At 44.9% G+C, this 23164-nt stretch overlaps 1 protein-coding gene across 1 annotated transcript; it reads left to right on the top strand.

The window, feature by feature from the left end:
* Positions 1 to 3486: 3486 nt before the first annotated feature.
* Positions 3487 to 12054, top strand: TNNI1 (troponin I1, slow skeletal type). Its single transcript, XM_044004711.1, has 6 exons — positions 3487 to 3574; positions 4700 to 4831; positions 5648 to 5737; positions 7340 to 7516; positions 8182 to 8292; positions 11522 to 12054. Exons 1-5 carry the CDS (start codon positions 3566 to 3568, stop codon positions 8287 to 8289), a joined length of 516 nt encoding a protein of 171 aa, XP_043860646.1. The 5' UTR covers positions 3487 to 3565; the 3' UTR covers positions 8290 to 8292; positions 11522 to 12054.
* Positions 12055 to 23164: the final 11110 nt, after the last annotated feature.

Below are 23164 nucleotides of genomic sequence, written 5' to 3'. Positions count from 1 at the left end.
TAGTATTTTTCATTGACCAGGGTCTTATATCAAGGTGGAGAAAAATTTCCAATAAGGAATGAGGCATCTTACTCTAAGAAGCCTAAGAACTGAGGGTGGTGGTTTACAGAAGGAAGTATCACTTTTTATTCCATTTTAATTAAAATTAAAATGTATTTCCTTTTAATTTAATTCTATTTTAATTTTAATTCCTTTCCTGCTCCTCTCTTCCTTCCCTGTCTCTCCCCCCCCCCCCCAGTCCTCACATTGGCCCCATTGCCTGATTTCTTTTAGGCCAGCCATTCTTTCTTTTTTTTCTTTTTCTTTTTTTGCGGGGCAATGAGGGTTAAGTGACTTACCTAGGGTCACACATCTAGTAAGTGTCATATGTCTAAGGCCGGATTTGAACTCAGGTCCTTCTGAATCCAGGGCCGATGCTTTATCCACTGTGCCACCTCAGTCTTTATTTCTTTCAGGTGGTTTTCCCCACTGAGTCTGCATGCCTTTGTTATAGTATACATTTATGCTTCATATTCACTCTGTGTTCCAATCTTTTTCTCTCCTTGCCTCTCCTGGGATGGCTGCTTGAAGGGAGGTAAGATATATTTGGGATGCCTAAGTTGAATCTCCAGCCTGGTGAATGTGGGGTGGGCATTTGAGGAAAGGAGTAGAATTAGAGTCAAGGCAGCCCCTATTGCATCCTTTCCCCATACTCACAGCTGTCAAGCTCTTCTGGCTCTCTGAGACTGGTCATCTCCAAGCCTGACAGCCAAATCAGTTGATGAGTCAGTCAACAACACCATCTGACCCCCTTTTGTTTTTGAGAGCCCTGTAATAGACACTGTTACAGGATCCAGAGGGAAGAGATAGATGTGGTCTTTGTTCCCAGTGTGATAAGGGAGTAGTTCCTAACCTTGGAGAGCTTCCAGTCTGATGGAGCAAATGCTGTCTCTGTCCTTGAGGATCTCCCAGTCTAATGGGATAAAAATAGTCTCTGCCCTCAAGGGGCTCTCCATCTGATGAAGGGGAGCCTCAGTCCTTACCTTCAGAGAGTTCTCAGTTTGCACAGGTGATCTAGAACCAGGAGGGCAGATGAATGTGACTGGCTGTGTAATCCCCAGATTTGATATCGAGGGGGAAGATTTCCTAAGGCAGGGGCCATGGGGATTGGTGACATTTTGTATCATGTCACTAAGAAGGAGAGGCTAGGGACAGAGAAGAAGCAGAGTTTGGGAGTCAAGTCTTACTCCCCCCCCTCTCTCTCTGTGCTCTCTAGCAAGTGTAAAAATGCCCTTTGGATCTTGTCAGCTCCTGGAGTGATACCCATGTTCTTGCAAAGGTGAACCAGAGCAAATTCCTTTATGAAAGAACATTGGAGCAGGATCCTGGGTCCTTTTACCCAAGTCCACAGTAGGCCAATGATGGTGTAGGCTTAGACCAACAGGGAATCCTGGGACAGAGTCTTAAGTAGCCTGGGAAACCCTGATCTTGGTGGTTCAGTTTGACCTGGACAACCTTAGCGCTATGGAGCTGTTGAACTCTTGGCCGTTGTGGTTTCACCAGGGCTTATGGTTTGGGGGAGACTCTGAGCACCTCATAGCCCTGAGGCTCAGGATTGTGGTAGGGAGGCCTCAGAGCTAAGCAAGGTTGGAATAGTTGCAGTGTTTGTACTAAATGAAGGGAGCATTGACATATAATTCAAAACAGCCTGAGGATCCCTTGAGGGATATTTGAGGGACTATAGATTTACACGCTGTTTTCCTGGGTCTCATATTTAAAAAGACCTGCTATCCCTGAGACCACATTGATAGGTGATGAAAGGAAGGGGCCCACAGATGTCTTGGGTGGCAGGGAAATTCTATGTAAGAAAATGCCCTGGGGATACAAGGAATTAACATTACCAGACAGAGCCCAGCCTCATTCTCCGTGTACTTTGGAAAATTACCTTGTAGCTACCACCAGCCCCTCTTTCTTGGATTCTTTTAGGGTTCCTGCCACCCTCCAGTTCCTCAGACCAATGCAACACAACCCCCTTCATCCCCTAATTTATCTTAATAGAAAACAAATGGATCGAAGTAAAACTTTACTCAATAATTCAAGGAAGAAGTAAACAGAAAATAAGGGGTATGCAACTTAGGTAGAACTTTTGAAGTAATAAAATGGTTAATTCAAAGAAGTGGCTCTCAATCTAGTTCTGCCTCCCCTGCCCTTTCCAAGTTTTCACATGCAGTATCATAGTCTGAAATTAAATAATTTTGGAGAATTCACAGGGGATAATTTAGCCATGGCTATTTTTATAGTTACAAGTCACTTCACTTATCTGGCAAACTCACCTGTCTGGAGTATAAGGGAGAACCAGGAAATGAGCAAAACTGGTCTCTGGGCTGCCAAGGTAGATCATAGGATCTAAAGCTGGAAAAGGTCATCTAGAGCCCACCCCCTTTTACAGATGAGGAAACTGAGTCCCAGAGTGGGAAAGTGACTTATCCAAGGTCAAATTGTAAGTAGCAAAGCCAGGATTCAAACTTATTTCCTTTTATATCAAATCCAAGCCTCTTCCAACAATATCCCATTGCTCTTTATGTCATCAAGTCCATACATTAAAGCTTATTTATTTTACTCAAAGGAAAACCCCTCACTCAGAGTATATTTACTTTTATTTTAGATACAATTCTAACAAATTCTTTATCTGGTTTCCGGCTCTACAGCAGATTAGTCGTTTCAATTAGAATAATAGGGCAGGATGAATGCTGATAATAGCAAGACGTGACAGCAGACAGACTCACATAGGGGGAGGAGACAGGAAAATTATAAAAAAGCAGGAAACAAAACACAAAAAATACAGAAGCCTGGGACTGTTTAATGTCCGGTCATATAGTCCCACCCACCTCAATGACCGCCAAGGGTATCTGGTCTTAGGATAGCCTCTGATATCCATAAAGAAAAGAAAATGAAAATTGTGTTTAAAAGTTCTGTTTAAGAAACCAGGAGAGTGAGTCTTATGTTTTAGAAAGATTTTAATCCCAAATGATTAAAATAAAATAAAAATTATGTCATTTCTAATTTTCAGTTACATGGAAAAATTACTTGTGGGGTTCAACTCATTCCTAAATGGTGATGTGTGACTGTTACCAGCATCATTCATCATTATAATAACTTGAATCATCATAACACTATCTATGCATTTCAAGGTCATTTCATATTCAATATTTTATTTTGTCTTTACAACATCCCTGGAGATAGGTGAGGAAGTGGTTATTATTTTCATTTTACAAATGAGGAAACTAAGGTTCAGGAAGATGAGCAGGAATGATTTGCTGATGGTCACACAGTCTGGACTAGAACCTAGCCAGGTCTCTTGTCTTCTAAGCAAACTTATAGTCACTTTTCCTAAATTCAGGGCTCTCAAATCAATCCAACAGAGGAGCTTTCTAAGGGGAGATTCTGGCTATTAATAGGCAAATTGCCCTCCAAATCTCACCCCACTTCAGAATTCCAGGCCCGCAATATTTCTCTTGTCTGCCTCTCCCATTTTTTTCTTTTTCCTTCTCAGAGAAAATCCAAGATCACTGCTTCCCGCAAACTCATGCTAAAGGTGAGTCTGAACCCACAGCTTCTCTGGGTACTTCCAAATGGGAAGAGTTGAGGATGGAGTTCAGTCCTGGAGGATGAACAGAAGGTATATGGCTTACCTGGCTATGAGAGTTCCTGTCCCTTCCTGTCCCCATATCCTGCAATCATATAGTTTCTCTGCTAGCCTGAGATGTTCATTTCCAAGCCCAGTGTTCTAATCAGCAGATGGGTCCATCAGCTAACAGCACTGACATCCGTGTTCACGTGTACAGAACCTTGTACTGTGATAGAATCCACAGGAAGGAGAGATAGGGTCTTTAACCTTAAGAAGTTCCCAATCTGTGGGGAAGAAATAGTTCCTACCTTTGGTGAGCTCCTTGCCCGATGGAGGAAACATAGTCCCCGCCCCTAAGAATCTTCCAAGATGGAAGGGAAATAGTCCCTTCCCTCAAGAAGGTCTCCATCTGATAGTGGAGACTCAGGCCTTTTGGTCAGGGAGCTCCCCAGAACCCAGGTGAGCCAGGACCAGTAGAGAACGTGCATGTGTCTAGATAAAGTCCCTAAGCCTTGCCACAGGGTGCAAAAGATGATAGGAGCCTGGCTCCCTCAGAACCTACCCTCTCTCTCCCATAATGCACCAGTGCACAAAGGGTGGGCCGACAATTCATCCTGGGTGCCTGAGAAGTGTTCTGATTAGTCCCTGGGATGGAGGAGGTGTAGATGGTGGTGAGAGGCAGGAGGCACATTACTCTAGAGCTCAGTGAGTCTGGAGGAGTCAGGGTTAAAAGAAGGGAAGGAGGAGGTATGATGGAAAGTGACTTGGGCACATGCATCACCCTGGCTCGTGGCCTTCTCAGTCTATCCACATCTGCACAAGTGCCATGGAAGAACCTCTCATGCATATACTCCCTGCAATTCATTACGCCTGTTCTGTCCTGCGTATGGAAGTGCAGGAAGCCCCCGTGACAGACACACTCAGACATACACACTCGGCACCAGCTTTGTCCAAGCAGCCTAGTGCAGCATGGTAGGTGTCCTTTCCCTTCAAATGCGACAGCTGGCTACAGGGGAAGGGACCAAGGGGAGAATGAGAAGGGCTAAAGGCCCCAGGCCCTGTGCTTCCCCTCACATCCCTGTGCTCCTGTAGAGCTTGATGCTGGCCAAAGCCAAGGAATGCTGGGAGCAAGAGCACGAGGAGAAGGAAGCGGAGAAGGCCAGATACCTGGCTGAAAGGATTCCTACGCTCCAGACCCGAGGCCTGTCACTCAGCGCCCTGCAGGTGAGCTTGGCAGAGTGGGGAATGGAGGAGACATTTGCTTATAATAAGCTTTTATTAAGCCTTTGCTGTGTGCAGAGCTCTGTGCTAGGCATCTGGAAAGAGGCAACGTTTAGATGGGACCTTACCCTAAGGGAGCTCACAGTGGTGGGTGGAGAAGACTCCAATGTGGATAATTAGAATATATAATAGCATGCAATAACGACATTAGAGGGGGACACAGGAAAGCATTATAAGAGGTCTGAGGAGGAAAGATTGGCAGCAGGGGGCATGGAGGAGGTGAGATATTTACAGCAATTGAGCATCGAAGGTTGAATAGGAATGTAATAGGTGAAAAATTAGAGTGAGGACATGCCAGGCTTAGGAATGAAAGCAGGAGAGTGTGGTGTAATATCAGTGGGTAGAGAACTGGAGGGTGAATGGGTGAGGGAGAAACAATTGATTATTCAGAAGAAGGGCCATTTGGATCCCACCTAGCAGTGCAGTAATTTCATACTAGGTACTAGGAAAGTCCCTTCTGTCCCCAGGAAAACTTCCCAATCTAGCTGGCCTGAAATTCCACTGATAAAAATTCATCCCTTTGACTTAAGACTCAGGGCCTTGTTAAGATGCAAATGTCCCTGGGAAGGAGCAGACTTTAAGCCTCATTAGCCATATGTACCTTAGTGTGAATAAGTTTATTAACTTCTTTCTGGAACACATAATTTGAGGGGGGAAGCAAAAAAAAGATGATGAGGCAAAGGGACTAGGTCTTGAATTTTGCCTCCCAGGGCCTTGTGGGCTAATTTCATTGTTTCTCTCAATCTGTGTTTCTCTCAGGACCTGTGCAGGGAGCTGCATGCTAAGGTGGAGGTTGTGGATGAAGAGAGGTACGACATTGAAGCCAAGTGCAATCATAACACTCGGGAGGTGAGGATTTCCATAGACTATGGGGAGTTCTAATCCTGGAGGAAAGCTGTAATACTGTGAATGCCTAACAATGATCTCTAGAACTCATTTAAAGTTTAAAACCTGTCTTCCTTGCAAAAATCCTCAGAGGAAGGTAGCACTTTTTTTTTTTTAAAGATTCATTTTATGCATGAGGACACTGAAATTCAGAGAGGTGACTCATGGCTCACAGACTCATCACCTGTTAGACCCCAGACCTGATCCTGGTTCTCCTGACTCCAAATCTAATGTCCTTTTCACTACAACAAGTGATAGGGAAATTAAGGACTCTGAATAGAGCATCACCATCCATGGCCAAGGACCCCCGTTACCCAGTATCCCATTAAGAAGTGAGAGATTAGGGGCGGCTAGGTGGTGCAGTGGATAAAGCACTGGCCCTGGATTCAGGAGTACCTGAGTTCAAATCCAACCTCAGACACTTGACACTTACTAGCTGTGTGACCCTGGGCAAGTCACTTAACCCCCATTGCCTCACCAAAAAATAAGTGAGAGATTTCTGGGTTTGTCTTCTGAACAGCACGACATTTGCAGCCTGGGTCTTGGAGTAAGAAGACCTGGTTTTGAAGTGCAGTTCTAACACCTGGCTTTGTGTCCATGGACAGCTCTCTTGTTTCATGTCCATGGACAAGTCTTGCTCTGAGTGTTTCTTAGTACACCGTCTGAAACAGGAAACAAGGGCTGCATCTGAAAGGAACTAGGGGGAAAACCAAGTCCACAACTCTCTATCTTAGAGAGAGCATGGTATTGTGAGTCCAAGGTTTTCTGTTCCTTACTACCTATGTCAACTCGCTCAAATCACTTTCCCCAATGGGCAACCATTTCTTCATTTATAAATCGTAGTAACTGATGTGTACAGTGTTTTGATGTGCACTGGTGGAGGTAGATACTACCTGTATCATTGTCCCTATTTTGTTAGTAAGGACTGGAAGCTCAGAGAGTTTATCATTCGCCTGTGGTCACATAGCTAAACAAGTGTTGGATGCAGGATTTGAACCCAGGTCTTCCTGACATGGATCCAGGGCTTTATCTGTTGTACCATGCTGTCCATCAGACATATAAAATGAGGAGATTAGGCCAGATGATCATTGAGATCATTTCCAGCTCTAATCCTGTTCTCCACCTGGACATGCCCTAAGTAAGTCTTATAATGGTACTTCCCTCTTTGTGGATGTTACAGCATCACTGCGCAGGGGGGCAGAGATGAGGCATCTCACTGAGGGCTGCCTTCCTTAGCTTGACAGGTCTGGTAATTAGGCTCACCTTTTGGCCCTGGTGAATAGTTAGGTGTAATCTGCAAAGTCTTTTATCTCTGGGATCCTGGGAGGACTGGCCCAAGGGTTGGTGGAGTCCATAGATTCCTGGAATCAGAATTAGAAGGCATGTCTAAGGCCACCTAACTTTAGCCACCACATGTGTTGGGACCTTGATCACATCTCACAAATCATCTTCTGGGGAGTAGTGGTGGGGGTTCCCTTTGACCCTACTCCTAAAGCTCCATGGGTAGAAGAGTCCTTCTGAAGTTTCCCCCTCTTAATGAGCTACTTTCTCCATCCTTCCTACCAGATCAAGGACTTGAAGCTGAAAGTGCTTGATCTTCGAGGAAAGTTCAAACGCCCACCCCTGCGAAGGGTCCGTGTCTCTGCAGATGCCATGCTCCGGGCCCTGCTGGGCTCAAAGCACAAGGTGTCCATGGATCTGCGGGCCAACCTCAAGTCTGTGAAGAAGGAGGACACAGAGAAGGTGGGGCCCCCCCTCTCCCCAAACCCATCCCTTCAACCACCAACTGTTTCTTCCTCTTGCAGCTATAGGAGTAATCCTGGATCTCCTGTTGGACAGCAATTGTCTCAGACTAGAGTCTGATTGTTTATTTATGTCTTTCTAAAGGAGAAGCTATAAACTTATTCGAGATGTTTGGGGTGTAAGTAATCACCAAACTCCACCATCCTGTGGGGTCCCTCTCTTACTTGCTTGGTTAGGGCTGGGATTGAGAGGAAGTTGTGCTTCTCTCAGTGGTAAAGCAGTGGACTAAGGAGAATAAGAGTGAGACATCACCCTTCCACTGAAACATTTACATCTGAAATAAAGTGTCCTTGGGGCTGAAATAATGACAAAGGGCATAGCTGACTATCTCATAACAACCACTGATAAACCATCCCCCCCACCCCCCAATATACATGCTGCTTCCTTCTTCCCATAAGGTCTAATCAGTGCCTTGACATTTGAACCTCAGTATTTCTTCTTTCAACTGGGACCAAAAGGGAAGGGAAGCAGGAGAGGGGACTTTGTGTTTGTTGAACGAGTTGATTTTTTTCCCTAGCCTGTTTTCCTTCATGGTTGGTAGGTCTGGGCTAACTCCCGGCACTGTCATTCCTCCTACGACTCTGGCCTATGTCTCTGCCTTACAGGAGCGGCCTGTGGAGGTGGGTGACTGGCGTAAGAACGTGGAGGCCATGTCTGGCATGGAGGGACGGAAGAAGATGTTTGATGCAGCCAAGTCTCCGACCACCCAGTGAAAGGTACTGGGGCTGCCCCAACCTCACCTTCACTCCAGTTCTTTGACACCTACCTCTTCACCCTTTATCTCTCTTATCCTCGTCTTATGTGGGGCTAGGTCTGTGGCTTGGAGGAGAATCACAAGAAATGTTAGGATCAGGGTAGACAGCTCATGCTTAGGGCAACTTAGAAGATGTCTGGTGTGATAGAAAGAATATTGGATTTGGAAGCAGAAGGCAAGAGACTAGGTGTTGGCTTCTAAGCTGTGTGACCTTGGATAAGTCACATTATTTCTCTAGGTCTTTGTTGCCTCATCTGTAAAATGAGCATCTTGGGCTATATGGTCTCTTAAGTTCCTTACAGTCCTAACAATATCAACTCTATGTTGTAATGAAGGAGAAGGGGGTTGAGTCTTAGAGAGAAATCTGTCTACCTAAGGGGGTCAGGGGCCCTTCCTGATGGCTGGCTGGGTCTGAGAGAAGAATGGAATGGCATGGTTTCTGGGGATCAGAAATTGTGGTGATGTCACCAAATTTCACCCAATAGAAAAAAGGTATGGGGCTAGAGCTGGCTGTGACAGAGAAGACGGGCACAGCCAATGATGTTAGGGGAGAGAGGGAGGGTTGAAGAGGGAAAGTAGACAAGGCTATGGATAAAGTGTGATGCCAGGGAATAGGGATTGGGCTTAATCAAGGATGTGAGCACATCATTTTACTTGGCTCAGTTTTCTCACCTGTGGATAGGCAGCTAGGTGGCACAGTGGAAAGAGTACTAGATCTGGAATCAGGAAGACCTGAGTTCAAATCCAGCCTCAGACACTGACTAGCTGTGTGACCCTGGATAAGTCATTTACCCCTGTTTGCATTAATCCACTGGAGAAGGAAATGTCAAACCACTCCAATATCTTTGCCAAGAAACCCCTATGGACAGTATTGTCCATGGGGTCATGGAGAGTTGGACCTGACTGAACAACAACAATCTGCTATTAGAGAATAGTCAGGATATGAATGATCTCTTGTAATTTTTTTTGCAGGACAGTGAGGGTTAAGTGACTTGCCCGGGGTCACACAGCTAGTAAGTGTCAAGTGTCTGAGGCCAGACTTGAACTCAGGTCCTCCTGAATCTAGGGGTGCTGCTTTATCTACTGTGCCACCTAACTGCCCCCAATATATATGATCTAAAGCAGTGAATCCAGGATTTGGTGATATCCTCTCATGACTATGCTTGTCTTAGATAAATATTAATTTGTCCATGGACTCATCCATGCTACCAGCACCATTCCCAGCCAGTGGAATGAAGACTAGAAGATGCAGTCATTGCTCTCCAGTGACAGAGTCCAACTGGAAAGATAAATCACACACACACAAAATGAGCACAGGGTTGAAACTATCATAGAAGCTTTGAGCTGGAAGGGACCCCAGAGGTGATGCAGTCCAGCCTAAACCTGGACAATGAATCCCTTGTGTAAAATCCTTGAAAGTTTTCCGGTGCCTACAGACTTCAGTCGATGCAGAGCCCACTGCCTCCCGAGGCAGCCCTTGCCTCTTTGGACAGCTCCACATTGAAGTTAAGAGTTAGAAACCAAGGGAGGAAACAAGCATTTATTAAGTGGTTACTATGGGCCAGGCATTGTGCTAAGTGCTTTACAAGTACTCTATCATTTGATCCTCACAAGAATCCTGGGAGGTAGGTGTTATTATTATCCCCATTTTATAGTCGAGGAAACTGAGGCAGAGATTAGGTGAATTGTCCAGGATCACACAGCTAGCAGGGCTAGATTTGAACTCAGGTCTTTCCAATTTGGGGCCCAGAGGGTTATCCACTGCCCTACCTGTAGGACTTGAGGTAGGTCACTGCAGCTCAGTGGGCCTCAGTTTTTTCATCTGTAAAATCAGAGGATGTGTTAGCTGATTTGCAAGTCCCCTTCCAGAAATGAATTCTATGATTCAGTGAGGCTAATAGTTAAAGTGGTTTTTCTAGCGACTTCTGCTCTTTCTGGTTCTGCCTTCGGGGCCAAGGGGGAAAGATTTTATCTATCCATGTGACACTCATGCTATACACATCCTGTACACGAGGGAATGCTGAAGAAACATAGAGTAAGGGAGTGACCATTTGGGTGGGGTGAGCAGGGAACAACTTCTTAGGGGAGGAGAAGAGAATTTAAAGCCAACTTGGAGGAAGTGAATTAGCCAAGAAGAGAGAAGGGTTTTTCAGGAGACAACAAAAGTAGCAAGCCATGTTTGATACAACAAATTTAAACATTTGTTAAATGCCCCCTGTGTGCATTGTACTTTGCACGTGGGGTGCTAAGATGAATAAGGCCCAGTTCCTGTTCTCAAAGAGCTTGGAATCCAATTGAGACAGGAGCAAAAAGGATGGCTTTGTTGGAGCCCAAAGGCCATACTGAGGTGCAACAAATGATGGGGCCAGAAAAGTGGGTGGGGTCAAGTGGTTAGAGTCATACTGCAGTTCGATAATATATGGATATGAAGGCATTTGAAAACTTTAAAGTACTATATCAGTGCCTCATTATTATCATCATCATCATTATTATTACCGCCTGCATTTTTAAGGTGTTACAGTAAATGTAGGGAACCCGTGTAGTTTGTGTGGAAGTTACAGGGAAGCAAATATAAGACATAACTTTCTTATAATTAGGATTATAGATTTAGAGCTAGAAGGGTCCTTATCTAGACCAATCTCCTCATTTTTCCAGATGAAGAAACTGAGGCTGAAAGGCAGGTAAATGACTTGCTGGGGTTTGCATTCTGGACCCCTGACTGCAAATCTAGTATTCTTTTTAGTTACTTCTGCCTCCCCTCTCCCCGCTAAGGAGTCACCTTGGGGGATAATGAGGTTTTTTTGTCATGGGAGGTCTTCATGCACCAGCTGAATGACCACCACTTAGATGAGATGAACCTCTGTGTTCCTTTCAAATGCTAAGATTTTATGATTCTGTGAAAATTCATTTGCCCTCCCCCAAGTATACACCAATGGCCTGAGAAAGGCAACCTAAGTGTGCTATGGGGGTGGCTAGGTGGTGCAGTGAATAAAGCACCAGCACTGGATTCAGGAGGACCTGAGTTCAAATCCAGCCTCAGACACTTGACACTTACTAGCTGAGTGACCCTGGGCAAGTCAATTAACCCCCATTGCCCTGGGGATAAAAAACAAATTGTGTATAAAAAGTGTGCTATGGCTAATTCGGGAACAATGGGGAACTGACCATCTTCTCTTTCTTTGTCTTCACAGGTTACTTTCCCAAGCTTTGCAGGATCTCCTTGTCACCTGTTAACTTTCCATCTCACCCTCTGCTCTTTCTACCTTCCACATCCCCTTCCAACCCTGTCCAGGTCCCCACAGCCTGTCCTCAGAGCTGTCACCTGAGTTTGGGACAGGGGACCTCCACAGCCTTATCATAGCCCAATCACTCCCAACTCCCAACTCCTAACACAGCCTGGTCTGTCCTCAACCCAACTCCCGAACTGGGAACTGAATAAACACCAGAGGGTGGAGAAAAATGGAAACATCCCAGAAGCAAGGAAGTAAAAACCTTTGGTCCAGACCACACCCACCTAAGTGGATCTCCTTAGCTCATTTTTAGGCACTGAGGCATCCTGAGTCATTTGTCCCTCACTCTTACTGCCCTTGGGCCCCAGAGCACTCATCTTGCCACTGAAGGGCTGATGTGGATCCTGGAACCCTCCCCACTGGCTTCGCTTTTCCCTTCTTTTATGACGCATGGACTCAGTGAGTTGTGTGCTATCCATTAAATGTTGCAGTTTCCTGTTCATTTTGGGGACTCTAATGGTTTATATGGGGGTGAGTAGTCTTTGAGCTGAGGGTGGGAAGACATTTGATGGAGCTGTGGGGTTAAGGCTACCTCTCTCTATCTTCCACCCAGAAGTCGAGGAGTTTGTGATCTACGGCCTGGAGGGGGAGTGTCACTTTTCTGGGAAGGAACTGAAACAGTAACTAGCTTCTGAAGTCATCCCTCATCATCATCACCCCCATTATCAAGTTACATTTTCTAGGAATGAATACTGGAAGGCTCTTTGATTCTGTGGAGGGCTTTTCAGTTAAAAGGTATTTATGATACAGTGACTAGGGGAACCTCGGATGGGAGGAGACTTTTTGTCATTTCTAACTCCCCAGCAACTTATACTGTCACAGTTTCCTCAGGTAAGCTTCCCCGGAGAATCTGCTTGGCTAGAAGCAGTGTAGGATCTTTTCTATAGAAAGGACCGGAGTTAGGAGTCATGGGTTCTAGTATCACCTCTACTTCTAGGTAGCTATGTTACCTCTGGAAACTTCAGTTTCCTCATCTGTGAAATGGGAACAATAACACCATAAATGGGTAGCTAGGTGGTGCAATGGATAAAGCACCAGCCCTGGATTCAGGAGGACCTGAGTTCAAATCTGGCTTCATACACATGACACTTATTAGCTGTGTGACCCTGGGCAAGTCACTTAACCCTCATTGCCTCGACCCCCAAAAGTATACATAAAGATATATATAAAAAATAACACCATAAATACCACATCTGGAGTGTAGAGTTCAGATCTGGGTGCCAAAATTTAGGAAGAACAGTAATAAGCAGAGGATGACAATCATGGTGGTAAGGGGTATTGAATATGTGGTTTGGTTGAAGAAGCTGGGGATATTTGACCTGAAGATGGCACAAGAAAACTGTATTCAATGATTTGAAGGGCTGGCTATCTACATGGTTCTTCAACAAGATTAGACTTGCTCCACTTAGTCCAAGACCACAGAACTAGAAACAATGGGTGGCAATTGCAGAGTCAATTTTGGCTAAATGTTAGGGAAAATCATTTAGCATTTAGAACTGTCCAGAAGTGGAACGGGAGTGATACTTTTCCTTTTACTAGAGGTCTTCACAAAAAAAGTCTGAAGGACCCTTTGTTGGGGATGTTGTTGAGGGCATGTTGGTTCAAGAGTCGGCTGGATTGGGTGGCCTTGCAGATCTTTTGAACCCTGTGTGTCTGTGATCATCCACCTCCTATCCACTCCCTGCCCCATTTTTATAGATGAGAAAACTGAGAGCCATAAAGATTGGCTGACTTATGTGTTTACAAATCACTTGGCCCACTGTGGTAGGATAATCAACCTCATTTTGTGGATAAGGAATTAAGAGTGGTGCTGTGATTTGCCTAAGGTTACAAAACAATTAAATATTCAAGGTGGCATTGGAAGCCAGGTCTCTGTACTCCTGACTTGGAGATTGGTATTCTCTGTACTACTATACCATACTTAGCCACCTATTGACATCACTTAGAATATCCCCCTATATTATCAAACTGTTAATGGTATTCTTGATCCCAGAAGCTCTGCCCAGTGATGAGTATGATGAGAAGTGATCTTCCAGAACTGTTGGTATGCAGGGCTCCCTCTCCTTCCCCATGATTTTATACCTCTCCATAAACTGACCTGGAACCCATTTCCCCCAAGTCTGGTCATCCAGACAATCTATCAAAGTCCTTCTATCCCCATTTGCTTCTTTTCTTTATCCTCTCCTTCAGGGATGGGAAAATCCAACCCAAATTCCAAGATCTATCTGGTGGTTCTGGGGCAGTTCAGTTGTAACTTCAGTTTCTCTGTGGGTAGTCCTACTTTGAGATTATATTTGGAGGATGAAAATTAGATAGGAGACCACTGAAGAAGACCCAGGAAATGTCTGTCCTTACTGTCCTTTATTCTGAGTCCTATTCCCTGTTTCTGTCTCATGGAAGAAGGATTAGACATGCTCTGCTTGGCCCAAGACCACAGAACTAGAAACAATGGGTGGCAATTTCAGAGAGATGGATATTGGCTAAGCATTAGGAAAAATTACTTGGCATTTAGAACTGGCTATAGGTGGAAAGGGGGTAATGATTTCCCTACCCAGTCTCCATTTCTGCCTTTCCCCTTCCTGGTGCCAACCTTCTGTAGTGAAGCCACCTGGTCTAATCTCTACATGTGGAAAAATCTCTGAACAATTTGGGCTGTCCCATTGTGGAATGAGCTACCTCAGTAGGCTATGGGCCCCTTATCAATGGACATCTTCAGCCAGTGACTGGATGCCCACTTAGCATTGTATGTTTTGAAGCGCATTCCTATTCAGGTATAAATTCACTAGATTGCCCATGAAGTCCCTGTCAACTCTTCCATTCCGTAAATCTGAGGATCTTGAACCCCTGTTTAGGCAAGAGGAGATGTTGCAATTCTCATTGTTGCCACCAGGTGGCTCCTTCCATAATTCACAACAGGTCAAGGTATATTTCCCACTCTGAATATTAAGCTTTTTTCTTCCTTTTTAAAACCACCTTTCCTCAATCTCCTTAGCTGCTGCTCTCATCTGTACCCTCTCTCTGGTCCTTACTCTTTCCCCTTCATGTGATATTCCCTGTTCCAACTTCCTGAGACCCCAAGGCCTGACCATTTTCACTAGAAGACCTGAGAAGTGTGGAGTTTCCACCTATGGGCAAAGACCCCCCCCACCAACCAGCTGCCACCAGAGCACAACCCCTCTTCTCCCTGTAACCCAGGCTAGCTAGTTGGCTAAGGCCTCCTTTCCCCATGCCAGGGAGAGAGTTGGCAAGGAGAGATGAAAGAGGACAAGCAGACCCACCAGGACAAAAGTGGGACAGCTGATTGGAGGGACCAAAGGTTACAGGCACCAGATGAAGTCTGGGTAGGATGTGACAACTCTTGACACTGGCCCCAGGTGGAAGTGGCTATTCCCTGATCTGTGACTGCCTTCTGAAGCTCATTGTCCTTCCCCAGGTTCCATGGACAGTGGTAGCTATGGGAGACTATACCACCTAAGGGGGCTTGACTTCTCACTCCCTCTCCTGAAACTAAAAATGTACAGGCCCCAGCTCTGCTCTCTGTTCTCCCTAGAGCATTATCAGTTATTAATGCCAGGAGAGAATGAAGGTACAAAGGGCAGGGGCCAGGCTCCTCAGGGCAGAACCTGCCACCCAAGACAGTTAAGTCTAAACTCCTGTGAAGGCTGTTGGCTGAACAGGATCAGGCTCCCCTGGTGGGAGTATGTACCCTCAGAGCCTGAAGGACAATCTTTCCTCATTTAGTGGTGGAGGGATCAGCAATTCCTGGACAATTTCCATTATGGCCTAGTCCCTGAGGATGGGACTAGACTGTTGTAGGAAAGTCATGTCACTCTCTTGAGACTGGCAACTTGACACAAGCAACTTAATGGGATGGGCATGGGATCTATGTGTGTGTATGTATATGTATATATGTGTATATAGATAGATGTCTCTCCCAGAATATTCTCTCTCTCTCCCACTCCACCCTCTCTGCCTATCTCTCTGCACAATTCTGTCTCTGTCTCTCTTTCTTTGTCTCTGTCTCTGTCTCTCTCTCTCTCTCTCTCTCTCTCTCTCTCTCTCACACACACACACACACACACACACACATACACAGAGGAAGAAGCCAGAGAACCTGTTGCGCTTGGTAAAACCTACAGAGGATGGGGTTTGGGCCCTATGCCCAACTAGCCACAGAAACCCACCCCTCCCCACTTGGACCCACCCTGCTGGCCTGGATCCAGGGAATAGCCTTGTCCTACCTTACCTTTGCTTTTTCCCTAGGTCCTGCCCTTTTTTATAGGGCCCAGCCCCAAACACAAAAGCCAAATCTCGGCCTTGCCAGTGTAGCCCATTAATTGGGGGACCCTGGCAGATTAGAGCCTCCACCCTGCCATACAAAGGCTGTGAGGCCAACCCGTGGGTTGGAGTTAAGGCAAACACCTGGTAAACACAGGGCCCCGGGCCCTGGGCTGTGGGAGGCAGGGAGGGACTGAGGGAGAAGCCAACTCAAACAGACAGATGGAAACAGTTCTCTCAGCCTAACCCCCTGAGAATCTCAACCAGCAGGGCCCCATCGAAAGGTATTCCTGAGGTCATCTGCTCTCACTTCCTGTCTTCCCAAAGGATTGTTCTAAATCTGTCATTTGAATGTAAGCTCCTTGAGGGCAGAGAGACTGCTTTTTCTGTTTTGTTTCTGTATCCCTAGTGCCTAGCACAGTGCCTGGCAAGGAAGTAATAGGTACTTGACAAATGTTTGTAAAATCGAATATGTTGTTGAGTGTCCTCCAAGGAAGGAGAAGAATGGTCAGATGAGTTTTAGCTACATTGAGAGCAATGAGAGCTAGACAATCAATCCATCAACATTTATTTATGAAGGAACCAGGAACCAGGAATTCCGCTAGGCACTGGAGACATAAAGGCAAAATTAAAATATCTTCTGCCTTCAAAGTACTTTGATTCTATTGACAAAGAATGTGTAATGCTCTGAAAATGATGTGAGGAGAAAGGAGAGAATTGCTATCCAAGAGTTCCTTAGGAGTAGAATTAATAGCTTTATGGGGTGATTTACATGGGACCCTGGGTGGAGACAGTTGTGGTGGTGGAGGGGACACTGGACTGGATGACCTCTGAGTGCATATCTGTTCTCTTTTATACATTACTCACTAGTAGAGTCACCAAGCATCCGCTTAGGAATCAAATCTAATCATGAATACAAAGCAGAGAGCTGGCCCCTTCCTGGCAAGAAATCTTTTATGATACCAGGACTGAGCAAACCTGGGCATGAAAGGCAGGGCCCAGACTTCAGTCAGTAGCTTTTCTTTTTCTTTTCTTTTTTTTTTGGCAGGGCAATGAGGGTTAATTGACTTGTCCAGGGTCACACTGCTAGTAAGTGTCAAGTGTCTGAGGTAAGATTTGAACTCAGGTCCCCCTGAATCCAGGGCCAGTGCTCTATCCACTGTGCCATCTAGCTGCCCCAGTCAGTAGATTTTCTAGGCAAAACAAAGTAGAACCACAAATCTAGAGTTGGTAAGGACTTGAGAGAGTCCAGTTTAATTCCTGGGAGAGTTGACTTGTCCACGTACTTGCCCAAGTACCACCAAAGTGATAAGTGGCAGCAACAGGATTCAGATCAAGGAACAGTTGGTTCCAAATCCAACACCCTTTCCACTGCACCATGAACCTCTTGAGGAGCTAGGAAGAGAGGAAGGGAGGGTTCTAGGGGCTAGGGAATCCTGTACCTTGGGAGAAAGGCAATGTGTAAGTGAGTCAAGCTTGTGTCTTTACTCCTTGGGACTAAAAGTTGCAGAGCCCGGGTGGAGGCTGCTCTGAGAGTTTGCTCTCTTGTTGACAATGGCTCACCAGGCAGGGTGCCATCTTTGCTGGTGGGTGGAGCATACTTGCAGTGCTTTTCATTGGCAGGGCCAGAATAGGACCGTCACCCCAGGGCAGACTGGGTCTATATCACTCCAGAAGCTAAGCCCTTGGGGAGAGTGTCTAGGGTTTGGGATGATGGCTGCCACTTCTCCCTTCTGCATAGAGTCTCCTGTAAGGGCCCATACTCCACGATTATGTGGGGGAGTCTCACCCTGGGTAGTATAGTGTATAGAAGGGCAGGGCTGGGTACGGCTGATCTCCGGAAACCGGGGCTAAAGTGCTGAGCCAGATGAGGGAGTGGGGAGTTAAACATTAGCTCTGATGGCCCCCCAGGGAGGGAGCTAGATTCCCTGCATGGCTCTGTTCAGGTCAGCCTGAGGGTCAACCTTGTTCCAGGTGGGTGACCAGACTGCAGAGGCCTGGGGACCAGTTCATGCAGCAGCTTCCCCTCCCACCCCCAGCAGAGCACTTTCCCCCAGAGGATTCCAAAACACCTTTAATCATTAGACTTTCTTTGAGGAGGTGGGGGATGGCAGGGAGTATTCTAAGACTAGTAAAATTTTACAGCTGGAAGGGACCCTAGAGAGTGTCTGGTCCAACTTCCTTCATCTTACAGATGAGGAAACTGGCACTCGGAGAATGTAAGTGATTTGACCAATGACACATGGAGAATTGAATTAGTAGCATAGCTGGAGTCTGGAACCTCGTTCTCTTGAGTGCCAGCCCAGTGCTCTTTTCTTACTTCATTACAAGGACTAATTGAGGGCTCCTAACAGGGAAAGTGGGATACAGGTTGGAGAACTGACCTGGAATCCTCAGCCAAGGGGATAGGTAGCTGGACCCCTAGCCCATTGTTCAGAATGTCCAACCCCTGATGCTTGTGCAGCCTCTCCACCTGGCATGAGTTATATAAACTGGGCTCCCTACCAGCTACTCCAGACAGCACGGACCTTGCTGGCCCTTTCCCCCTGACCTCACCTGTGTTGGTCCAGACCTCTAGCACACTGCCACTGAAGAAAGTCTCTATAGACATCTTTGTGTATATTTATATGGAGCTCCATGTTGCTCACATCCACAAGATTTGGAGGAGGAAAATGATTTGAGATCAGTTTGAGTTTGGGAATCTGTATAACTATCAGTCCAACCAGTAAGAGATCTTTTCCCTGAGCTGTGTCTTCTCTATTCACCCAAGTCTTTCTACCCGTTGTTAATGTAGCCAAGCCTGGCTCTGTGTAAGATAGAGAATTTATTTATCCACATTTTCATCTATTTATTAATTTATCTATTTTGATATTTATCCATCTATCTATTCGTTCATTCATTCATTTCTTTTATTTGTTGTGGGGCAATGAGGGTTAAGTGACTTGCCCAGGGTCACACAGCTAGTAAGTGTCAAGTGTCTGAGGTCAGATTTGAATTCAGGTCCTCCTGAATCCAGGGCCAGTGCTTTACCCGCTGCCCCACCTAGCTGCCCCCAAGATAGAGCATTTAAATGTGAATGAGTGTGCTCATACATATTTATCCCTATATGTTCTGGAAATATATATACCCATATACAAACCACTATGTATATGGTACTATCTATATATGCATACACACACATATATATGTATACATATGTATATATATGAGTTGTTAAATTTATCTGTGGACAGATTTATAGACGCATATGTGTCTCTCTGTGTCTGTGTGTGTACATTAGTTTGGTTTGGATATGACATCAGGTGGGATCTCCCTAGCTCTCCATTCCAGCTCATTTCCTGGCAGGCCTAGGAGAAAAGAGAACTGTCCCCTTGCCTGTCTAGGAGGTGGGGGGAGGGAAGTCCAGAACCCAGGATCTCAATAGAGCACCTGAATCTCAAATCAGTAAGATAGGTAGAGAAAGATAAATAGGTCAATATAGACATCTTGATATAGCCAGATAGAGACAGACAAATAGCTACCTAGCTAGATGGTAGAAAGCACTTTTATCAGGCACTTCTTACCTTCTAGGCACTGTACCAAGGGGTGGAAATTCAAATATAAGCAAGCAAGTCTCTACCCTCAAGCTGCTTACATTCTAAAGTTGGAAGACAAGACAAAAAATGGTGATGGAAAAAGGAGGGGCAACTACAAGGTGTGGCTATCACTGCCAAGGGTCTTGGAATGTTCTGGACAACATAAAGTAAAAGCTCACCTATCTTACTTCAGCATCTCAGAGACTGTCTAAAGTTCTGGGGAAAGAGGGCAAAGGGGAGAAGATGGGAACAATGACAAGAGGGGAGGTGGCATGGAGGGGATAAGGCCCCTAAGGCTTGACTCAGACCTTCCTTGTGGACAAATGTACTGACTATGACTCTTTAAAACATAGATCACAGAAGGAAGATGACCCCAGGTTATGTCAAACATCTCAAAAGCCCCTAGATTTGGCTTGGAAATTCCCAGTAATAAATGCCACCCCCTTTGACCCTTTGTAGGAATTTCCCATCTGATTTCACATCCAGTGGCATTATCACTGAAAAGGAGGGGACCTCGGGGGTCCTCTCTTGCAGGAGGGAGCTGAGCCCCAGCTGGGATGCCCCTTGGCTTGGGCTCCAGGCAAGTGTGTGGCCAGAGGGCTCCCGCTGTGACATGGTCTACAGGAAAATCAGGTAGCCCAAAGAAGAGCTTGGGCTAAAAAATTCTTTAATTCCTCCATATCCAGAGTGGATTAGGCCTTCAGATCATGCTTATGTCCATATGGAATGGAACCCACCACCCAGTATCTCTCCCTGGCCCAGATTCCTCTCCTTGTACAAAGCTGCCAACTTTGGGGAGGAGCGAGGGGTCTCACTGTGTCTTCTCTCCATTCTCAATTCCAATCACTCACAAGTATTCATTGAGTAACTGTATGTGCCTAGCTTTCGGATGGATTGTTTGACAGATACAGAAGCATCAAGTATGCTTATATGCCTCTCAGCCACATGGATTTAAGACTTGGAAAATAAAGCTGTCACCTTCCAAGTCTTTGTCACCCTCACATCAATGGGTATGGCTTTAGCAATGGAAGAAGATTCACTGGCACCTGTCTGGCTACTGTCCCCTAAGGCAAAGCTTCTTAAACTGTGGATCGTGACCCCATATGAGTTGTATAAGTGAATGGGGGGGTAGTGAAAAATCTGGCAGAGTAAGTGTTTGATTTGTATACCTATTTTATATACCTCTATGCCCGGGGTCATGGAAAAATTTCTCTGGTGAAGAGGGGTCTCCAGTGGAAAAAATTTAAGAAACCCTGCCCTAAGGAATACCATGCCCTTCTGTCTGATTTGCAGCTGAATCCTCCAATCTGTCTCTAAACCATATTAGAATGTGAGCTCCTTGAGAGCAGGGACTGCCACTCTTTTCAATTTGTACACCAGGTTTCCCACTCCAAATGTTCATATGAACTATTTGTGTCCAATCTGTGGCAGAGCCTTTCAAGCTCACATTGGTCTGATCAGGCACAGTGGGACACACTGTGTGTCAACCCTAATATAGTGGTGTCATTTTGGTTTTCTTCCACTATGAAGGACAACCACTACAACCACCACCTGGGACTTAGGACTTGGCTTTGAACAACGTAAGCATGTAATAAATACTTTTTAAAAAATTCATTCATTGCACTCAAGTGGGAATCCTATAATCAGGATGGGATCATCCACTGAGTAGGAATCAGGCACATTACTAAGATATTTCACTTGGGCAGAGTAGTGAGAGGGTCCAGCACCCCAAACTCTCCTTAAAGGACAAAAAAGGTCCAGATTCTTCTGAAGGTCATGTCCATGAAGGTACCCACATGTCCTTTTAATGATGTCGCACACTGCCCACTGCTCCCTCTACCCCACACTAGCTCACCAAGTAAACCCAAGTAACCCCAAACCTTAGCATGCTTGACTCTATTACCTCCACCAATGAGAGGTGAACAGAGCTCTGGCTCTATGTTGTCCGTTGTCTACTGCCCTTCAACATACCTGCAGGGCCACTCCCTTCAGGGTGACTTTCCTGATCCTTCTACTTATTTGTACTATCCTTCCAAAATTATTACATGTATTTATATTATTAAATTTAAGTATTTAAACCATATGTATATATAGCACATTATAGTATACATAATATATATTTATTGACTATATATTTCTATGCTAGGTATATGTATCTACATAGTAAGTGTATTGGAATTTTCATCTTTTCCCCATGATGTAAGCTCTTTGAGTGTAGGGACTATTTTGTTTGTCTTTATATAGCCTGAATCTAGCTCAGGGTATGAGATGGAGTAGCCAGCTGAATTGCATTGAAGTGCTTCCCTGTGTGACTTTGGACACGTCACTTAATCCAGACCTCAGTTTCCTCTTTAGTAAAATGAAGGGATTGGATAAAATAATCAATAAGGTCCCTTTCAGTTTTGGATCTTCTACAAATCAGGTCCCAGAACATTACATTCAGGCCAAAATTAATCACCTTTTAGGTAACTAAGTAATCAACAAGTATTCACTTAAGAATCTACTATATTTCTGGCCCTGTCCCAGGTGCTAGAGATGCAAAGACAAAAATGAAAGCATCTTTCACTTTAAGGAGATAAACAGGGGAGGCACCATCAGTGAGGGGGGGTCAGGAAAGACTTTAGGGAGGAGTTGGCACTTGAGTTAACCTTTGAATGAAGCTAGGGATCCTGAGAAATGGAGGTGGGGAAGGAAGAACATTCCATGGGTGAGTAACAGACAGCTTGTGCAAAGGAAGAGACAGAGGAAGGAATCCCATGTGTAAGGAACAGCAAGTAAGACAGTTTCATTGGAATGTAGTGATTAAGGGAGAGTATTAATATTTAATCAACTTAGAAAGTTGGGCTCCAGCTGGCCTGTCCAGCCCTATTGCATGTTTCTCTAAATAAACAGAATTCTCATTTATAAATCTATTTTTCAAATGTGTATAGTGGTGTATATGGTGAATAAAATACAAAAACTCATAGTAGCTTTCTCTCATCATGGACCATCTCCATCTATGTCTGCCAACAGAACAGTTGCTATCATGAGGGGCAGGGGTGCTGTGAAAATTTTTGCCATTGAAAAGAGATTTTTATTTTATTTCATTTTATTTAAAAAACAAAACAACTAGAAATCACTGACTTAATCCAAACCTTTCTTTTGACAAAAAAGGGAGCAGAAGCCCAGAGAAAGGAAGTGAGTCAATCTTAACAGTACAGGGAGATTTCTTTTTTTCTCTTCTCTTTTTCTCAATTACATGTAAAATTTTTTTGACATTAAAAAAATTTGAGTTCCAAATTCTTTCTCTTCCTCCTTTTCCTCCTTTAGAATACAAGCAATTTGATCTTTATCAAATTATACATGTGAAGTCATGCAAAACATATTTCCATATTAGCCATGTCCCAAAAGAAAACACACAACAACAAAAAACCCTCAAGAAATAAAGTTTTAAAAATTATGCTTTGATCTGCATTCAGACTCCATCAGTTCTTCCTCTGGAAGTGGATCTCATTTTTCATCATAAGTCATTCAGAATTATCTTGAATCATGGTATTGCTGAGAAGAGCCAATTCATTGTACATTATTGCTGTTATTGTGTACAATGTTGTCCTGGTTTTGCTCACTTCACTTTGCATCAATTCATAGAAATCTTAAAGCAAGATTTCTTGATGGAGCTGAGATTTTGGATACTCCTTGGAGAAGAAGGTGG

The sequence above is a fragment of the Dromiciops gliroides genome, chromosome 4 (assembly GCF_019393635.1).
Source record: "Dromiciops gliroides isolate mDroGli1 chromosome 4, mDroGli1.pri, whole genome shotgun sequence".
Classification (NCBI taxonomy): Eukaryota; Metazoa; Chordata; class Mammalia; order Microbiotheria; family Microbiotheriidae; genus Dromiciops; species Dromiciops gliroides.
The sequence above is the reverse complement of the archived record's forward strand: the minus strand, read 5'-3'. Positions and strand labels throughout refer to the sequence as shown.